This window comes from Psammomys obesus, unplaced genomic scaffold (assembly GCF_907164565.1).
Source record: "Psammomys obesus unplaced genomic scaffold, mPsaObe1.curated_primary_1811, whole genome shotgun sequence".
In the NCBI taxonomy this organism is placed as follows: Eukaryota; Metazoa; Chordata; class Mammalia; order Rodentia; family Muridae; genus Psammomys; species Psammomys obesus.
The window spans coordinates 1-7,961 of record NW_026592195.1 but is presented as its reverse complement, the minus strand read 5'-3'; the positions used below and the strand labels follow the sequence as shown (position 1 = coordinate 7,961).

The 7,961-nt window shown below is 50.1% G+C and overlaps 1 protein-coding gene across 1 annotated transcript; it reads left to right on the top strand.

Moving 5' to 3' along the window:
- The first annotated feature begins 691 nt into the window (after positions 1–691).
- LOC129681171 (uncharacterized) lies at positions 692–7,938 on the top strand. The gene is given in 2 exon segments (XM_055613046.1): positions 692–2,350; positions 2,352–7,938. Coding segments are annotated over 2 exon segments (5,211 nt in total). The 3' UTR covers positions 5,904–7,938.
- Positions 7,939–7,961: the final 23 nt, after the last annotated feature.

Here is a 7,961-nt window from a genome sequence, read left to right as displayed (position 1 = left end):
TTGGGAGGGGGTCTCTCTGACGGAAGATACCCTCCGGGGATCTTTCATTTGGAGGCCCCAGCGAGATCTGAGACCCCCCACCCAGGGACCAACGACCCACCTTCGGGAGGTAAGCTGGCCAGCCGTCTTTTCTGTTGTATGTATCTGTCTTGTCTGTTGTGTGCTTCTGTGTCTGTTCTGTTTGCAACCTGAGACTTGATCAAGTCATCTGAATCAGACGGAAAGTAAGAAGGGGTTGACGAATCCAAGGACTTCTTTTCCGTATCCCTGGAAGACGTTTCAGGGTGTCTGAGTGAGTCTGAGTGGGTTCGAGTCCCACTGCTGACTCCCATCTGGAGGGTCTGAGTGGGTTCGAGTCCCACCGGCTCTCATCTGAGAGGGTCTACTGTCGTGGGTTCGAGTCCCACTAGTCGTGGGTTCGAGTCCCACCGACTCTCATCTGAGCGGGAGCCAATTTTTGGCTCCCCATCTGTTTGAAAGAACGAGCCGACTCGGACTTTTCGGGGCCTCGCCCCTGTTCGAAGGCTACGGGCTCCATCTAGAGGACGGAGGAACAAGACCTCCTCCGCAGTCTCCATCTGAATTTTTACTTTCGGTTTTGCGCCGATCTCGTGCCGCGCGGCTTGTGTTGTGTTCTGTCTGTTTAATTGTGGTAATAAGTGTGATAAGTGTTTTCTCTCTATCTGAAAATATGGGACAAACTGTCTCTACCCCCAAAAGTTTAACTTTGCAGCACTTCAAGGAAGTCCGTGACATCGCCCACAATCTCTCAATGGAAGTGCGAAAAGGAAAATGGGACACCTTTTGTTCATCTGAGTGGCCAACCTTTAACGTGGGCTGGCCACGAGATGGCACCTTTAACCTAGAAGTTATTTTGCAGGTGAAAGCAAAGGTCATGGATTCTGGACCCCATGGACATCCTGACCAAGTCCCATATATCATCACGTGGGAATCTCTGGTCAAAGATCCCCCATCATGGGTAAAACCTTTCCTTCCCCCTTGCCCAAAACCTACACCGTCCGCTCCCTCCCTTCCTCCTCCACTGATTCCGACCCCGGTTAACTCCGCCCTTTACCCGGCCCTCACAAAAGCGGTACCGGCGGAGACCTCCGGACGTAAAAAGATATCTCCGGTGCTGCCGGCAGATGAGGGCCCCCTTCTAGACCTTCTAACTGAACAACCACCCCCTTACCGGGGACCAGCCCCCGCCCCTGAACAACAGGCGGGGGCTGCCGGGCAGGGGTCACCGGAAGAACCCGCCTCGTCACCGGAAGAACCCGCCTCGTCTCCGGTGGCAGGGCGGTTACGAGGGCGCCGGGAGGTCCCTTCCGGTTCTTCCTCCCAGGCTCTTCCGTTGCGGACGGGGCCTGACCGTCAACTCCAATACTGGCCCTTTTCTGCCTCTGACTTATATAATTGGAAAAATAATAACCCTCCTTTCTCAAAGGACCCGTCTAGGTTAACAGCTCTCATTGAGTCCATTCTAGTGACTCATCAGCCCACCTGGGATGACTGCCAACAGCTGCTCCAGACGTTGCTGACTACGGAGGAGAAACAACGAGTCATCTTGGAAGCCCGTAAACATGTTCCAGGAGATGATGGATTACCTACTCAGTTGCCCGATAGAATAGACGCTGCTGTCCCCTTAGAGCGACCTAACTGGGATTTCTCCGCTGAGCGCGGTAGGGAACACCTACGTCTTTATCGCCAGTTGCTCTTAGCGGGTCTCCGAGGGGCTGCTAGACGCCCTACCAATTTGGCCCAGGTTAAGTTAGTGACTCAAAAGCCAGAAGAATCCCCCACTGCTTTCCTAGAACGACTTAAGGAGGCATATCGTATGTACACTCCATATGATCCAGAGAACCCAGATCAGGCAACCAACGTGGCCATGTCTTTCATTTGGCAGTCCGCCCCAGATATCAGAAAGAAGTTAGAAAGACTAGAAAACTTAAGAGAAAGTTCGATACAGGACTTGTTAAAAGAGGCAGAGCGGATTTTTAACAAGAGAGAAACACAGGAAGAAAGAGATGAGAGGCTAAGAAAAGAAGCAGAAGAGAGAGAAAATATGAGAGAACGTAAGAGAAATAGAGAATTCAGTAAGTTGTTGGCCACCGTAGTGACAGGTCAGAGACAGAATAGACAGGACCTGGGAGATCGAAAAAGCCAGAGCCACCCATTAGAAAAAGACCAATGTGCTTACTGTAAGGAAAGAGGTCACTGGGCCCGCAATTGCCCGAATAGACCAAGGGGGCCACGTAAACCCCGGCCACAAACCACCCTGCTCAACCTCGAAGATTAGGGGGGTCAGGGTCAGGAGCCCCCCCCTGAACCCAGGATAACCCTCAACGTGGGGGGGCCAACCTGTCACCTTCCTGGTGGATACCGGAGCTCAACACTCGGTACTCACCACATCTCCAGGACCCCTGTCTGATAGGTCTGCGTGGGTCCAGGGGGCTACTGGAGGAAAAAGATGCCGCTGGACAACCGAAAGAAAAGTACTACTCTCCACCGGTAAGGTGACTCATTCTTTCCTACATGTACCTGATTGCCCTTACCCGTTGCTTGGGAGAGACCTATTAACCAAGCTCAGAGCACAGATTCATTTTGAAGGGACTAAAGCCCATATTACGGGGCCACAGGGGCAGCCGTTACATGTACTGACCTTAAACCTGGAAGATGAATACCGGTTATATGAGCTTGAGGGGCCTCTGGCCAAGAACATATCTGACTGGTTAAACAACTTCCCATCTGCTTGGGCAGAAACGGGAGGAATGGGGCTGGCCACCCAACAGCCACCCCTAATTATACCCCTCAAAGCAACTACAACTCCAGTATCCATCAAACAATACCCTATGTCTCAAGAGGCCTACCGAGGAATTCGGCCCCATATTAAAAGACTCTTAGACCAGGGAATTCTGACCCCCTGTCAGTCTCCCTGGAATACACCCCTCCTTCCAGTCAAAAAGCCTGGCACGGGCGATTATCGCCCTGTGCAAGATCTAAGAGAAGTCAACAAACGGGTAGAAGATATACACCCAACAGTCCCTAACCCATATAATTTGCTGACTGGATTACCACCAACCTATGTATGGTACACGGTCCTGGACCTCAAGGATGCATTCTTTTGTTTAAGGCTTCATCCACAGAGCCAGCCCATTTTTGCCTTCGAGTGGAGGGACCCAGAGTTGGGACTATCGGGGCAACTCACCTGGACTAGGCTCCCACAGGGGTTTAAAAACAGCCCCACCTTATTTGATGAAGCGTTACACCGGGATCTGGCCGACTTTAGGGTTCAAAACCCTGCCTTAATCCTACTTCAATATGTAGATGATCTCCTCCTGGCTGCAGAGACTGAGGAAAAATGTAGAAAAGGAACAAAGGCCCTCCTAGTCACCCTGGGAACTCTAGGATATCGGGCCTCGGCTAAAAAGGCCCAAATATGTCAAAAGCAGGTTACGTACCTGGGTTACCAGATTAGGGATGGACAAAGATGGTTAACAGAAGCACGAAAACAGACAATCCTGAGTATTCCAGTGCCTAAGAGCCCAAGACAGTTGAGAGAGTTCCTGGGGACGGCGGGGTTTTGTCGGATCTGGATCCCAGGGTTCGCAGAGATGGCTGCACCGCTCTACTCACTTACAAAACCAGGTACCCCCTTTACCTGGGAAAATGAACAACAAGAAGCCTTTACGGCTATCAAAAAGGCCTTATTAACTTCCCCCGCATTGGGACTTCCTGACTTAAATAAGCCCTTTGAGCTATTCGTTGATGAAAAACAAGGCTATGCAAAAGGAGTCTTGACCCAAAAACTGGGACCCTGGAAGCGCCCAATTGCCTACCTGTCTAAGAAACTTGACCCGGTGGCTGCAGGATGGCCTCCCTGTTTGAGAATGGTCGCAGCAATTGCTCTCCTAACTAAGGACTCTAGTAAGCTAACTATGGGACAACCAATAACAGTTCTGGCTCCTCATGCCGTGGAAGCCCTGGTTAAACAACCTCCGGGTCGATGGCTTTCCAATACCCGTATGACCCACTACCAGGCCCTACTGCTGGACACTGACCGCATACACTTTGGTCCGGTGGTAGCCCTCAACCCGGCATCATTACTCCCCCTATCGGAGAGTCCAGAAACTCATGACTGTCTCCAGATACTTGCAGAGGTACACGGCACTCGGCCTGACCTAACCGATCAGCCCCTGCCCGATGCTGACTTCACCTGGTATACCGACGGGAGTAGCTTTCTGGACAACGGAGAACGAAGAGCAGGGGCTGCGATCACCACTGAGACTGAGGTAATTTGGGCTAAGGCTCTACCACCCGGCACCTCGGCACAACGGGCCGAACTCATCGCCCTGACTCAGGCCCTCCGAATGGCAAAAGGTAAGAAGCTCAACGTTTATACCGATAGCCGCTATGCCTTTGCCACTGCACATATTCATGGAGAGATATACCGGAGAAGGGGACTATTAACTTCAGAAGGAAAAGAGATTAAAAACAAGACTGAGATATTAGCCTTGCTTGAGGCATTATTTTTGCCTCTAAAGCTGAGTATCATCCACTGTCTGGGTCACCAAAAGGGAAATAGCCCTGAGGCTCGAGGCAACCGTCTGGCAGATGAGGCTGCCAGAAAGATAGCACAACAAAAAGACTTTACAATCTCTCAGACCCTGACAATAAAGAAAGTAAAGCGAGGGTCTATTCTTCAATATAGCCAGGAAGACCAAAACTTACTCAAAGAAATGGGGGCCACCTACCTGCCTGAAACTCAAAAGTGGATATTTAGAGGAAAACCAGTGTGGCCCCAACGTATGACTTATTATTTGATTGACCAACTTCATAAGCTAACCCATCTGAGTCACAAAAAGATGAAAACCCTCCTTGAAAGGGAGGAGGACACCCACTATCTGTTGGGAAAGGACAAAATTTTACAACAAGTTGCTGAGAGGTGCACCGCGTGTGCACAAGTTAATGCTGGACAAAACAAGGTGGGTTCCGGGGTCAGAGTGCGAGGGCACCGACCCGGGACTCATTGGGAGATTGACTTCACAGAGGTCAAGCCTGGACTATATGGATACCGCTATTTGCTGGTGTTCATGGACACTTTCTCCGGATGGGTAGAGGCTTACCCTACCAAACATGAAACTGCAAAAGTTGTCACCAAAAAGCTGTTGGAAGAAATCTTCCCCAGGTACGGTATGCCACGGGCGTTGGGCTCCGACAATGGCCCTGCATTCGTCTCCCGGGTAAGTAAGTTGGTGGCCACATTACTGGGGATCGATTGGAAATTACACTGTGCATACCGCCCCCAGAGCTCAGGACAGGTAGAGCGTATGAATAGAACAATTAAGGAGACTTTAACTAAATTAACGCTTGCAACTGGCGAGAGAGACTGGGTGACCCTCCTTCCCTTGGCGCTATATCGGGCCCGAAATACTCCTGGCCCTCATGGACTTACCCCCTTTGAAATCCTCTATGGTGCCCCTCCCCCAGCTGTTCATTTCCTAGATTCTGATATAGGTGGCTTCGCTAACTCTCCTTCCCTTCAGGCTCATCTGCAGGCGCTTCAAATAGTACAACGAGAAGTGTGGAAGCCTCTGGCAGCTGCATACCAAGAACAACTAAACCAACCTGTGGTACCACATCAATTTCAGATCGGGGACGTGGTCTGGGTGCGACGACATCAGGTCAAGAACTTGGAACCGCGCTGGAAGGGGCCCTATACTGTACTGCTGACGACACCTACAGCCCTAAAGGTAGACGGCATCGCCGCCTGGGTCCACGCCTCCCACGTCAAAGCCGCCGCCCCCGAGGACCAGCTCGACAACCCGGACTCGAAAGCCAGATGGAAACTTCACCGCACTCAAAATCCACTAAAGATAAGATTGACTTGTGGGGAACCCTAATAACCTTGTGTTTCACTTTGAGTCTAAAAATAGCCTATGCGTCCCCACATCAGATTTACAACTATACTTGGGTCATTGAAAACCAGGCTGGAGATATAGTTATGACAAGCTCCTCTATTGGGGCCCAGCCCCATTGGCCAGATTTAGAAGTGGATCTCTGTGCCCTCGCCCTTGGAGCAGATACCGACTGGGCAGTTTCCGATATCTTCTGGCCTCCTCCTGGGGGCCAAGCACCTGAACGAATCACCCCAGGACGGGCCACCAACCCAAGCTGTGTTAATTCAGTTGGGAGGGCCCTTTTACGGGGTCCCCCTGGCAGTGGGGTAGGGGGAATTTATATATGCCCTGGCACCCATAGAAATAGAACTCTTAATCATAAATGTGGATGGGCAGATCAACATTTTTGTGCTTCATGGGGCTGTGAAACTTCGGGGGACACTTATTGGAAACCCTCCTCCTCCTGGGACTACATTACGGTAAAAAGAAAGACCTGGGAAAGCTGGGGGGAGTCTGCCCCCCTTAATACGTTCCTCCAGGTAGTTGAGTCAGGGGTATGTAAACCCCAGGGAAAAACCAAAGGATGGTGCAATCCCCTGTTGATTCAATTTACTCCGCAAGCCAAACAACAGATTTGGACTTCCCAGGGTTTCAGTTGGGGCCTTAAGGTTTATAAAGATCGAAAAGATATAGGTCTCACTTTTAAAATTAGGCTCCAAAAGACTTTACCGGCTACCAAATCTGTGGGCCCCAACTTAGTCATATCAGATCAGAAGAGGCCTTCTCAACCAAGACCTCTACCCCTATGGCCAATAACCCCAAATACTTCTGTTACTTCCCCTGGACCCACCACCGTGGGCCCCACCATGCAACCTTGGAAGCCTGGGTCAGGAGACAGACTCCTTAATCTAGTGACAGGAGCCTTTCAGATACTGAATCACTCTGATCCTGGCAGGACCCAGGAATGTTGGTTATGCCTGGTTTCAATTCCACCCTATTACGAAGGATTGGCCATAATGGGTGATTTCTCTAACTATACTAGCCCTCCAGTAAACTGCTACCCCTCTGCCCAACATAAACTAACTCTGTCTGAGGTATCAGGGCAGGGACTTTGTGTCGGAACAATACCTGCTGCTTATCAACAACTTTGTAATTCTACTACCAATGTAATCCCAGGAGATTACTACCTGTCCGGTCCAAATGGTACCTTTTGGGCATGCAATACCGGCCTAACCCCCTGTATATCGGCTATAGGTTGGAATGCTGGTTCTGACTTTTGTGTTCTCATTGAGTTATGGCCTAAAATAGTATATCATGAACCTGACTATGTTTACAGACACTTTGAGGAGAGAGTTCGATATCGCAGGGAGCCTGTGTCTTTGACTCTGGCAATAATGCTGGGGGGACTGACAGTCGGAGGCATTGCCGCCGGAATTGGGACCGGAGCCACCGCTTTAACAGCAACTACCCAATTCCAACAACTACAGCAGGCTATGCATACCGACTTACAGGCCTTAGAAGAGTCAGTAAGTGCTCTAGAAAAATCCTTAACCTCACTGTCAGAGGTAGTTTTACAGAACAGGAGGGGGCTAGACATCCTCTTCCTACAAGAAGGAGGATTATGTGCAGCCCTAAAAGAAGAATGTTGTTTTTATGCTGACCATACAGGCGTAGTTAGAGACAATATGGCCAAGCTTAGGGAAAGACTTAGTCAGAGACAAAGACTTTTTACAGAGGGACAGAGCTGGTACGAAAAATGGTTCAATAGAGCCCCCTGGTTTACAACCCTCGTTTCCTCTCTCATGGGCCCCTTAATCATAATCCTCTTGATCTTGTTATTCGGGCCTTGTATTCTAAACCGGCTAACCCAGTTCATAAAAGACCGGCTCTCTGTCATACAAGCGTTGATGTTAACCCAACAATATCATCAGCTCAAACAACAAGAGACAGAAGTTGACTCTTCCTAGGCCCGAGAATGGAAGATTCCATTCTAAGTTTAAAGGAAATGGGGGAATGAAAGATCCAGCTTCACCCTGAGTTAAACATAGCTAACGCCATTTT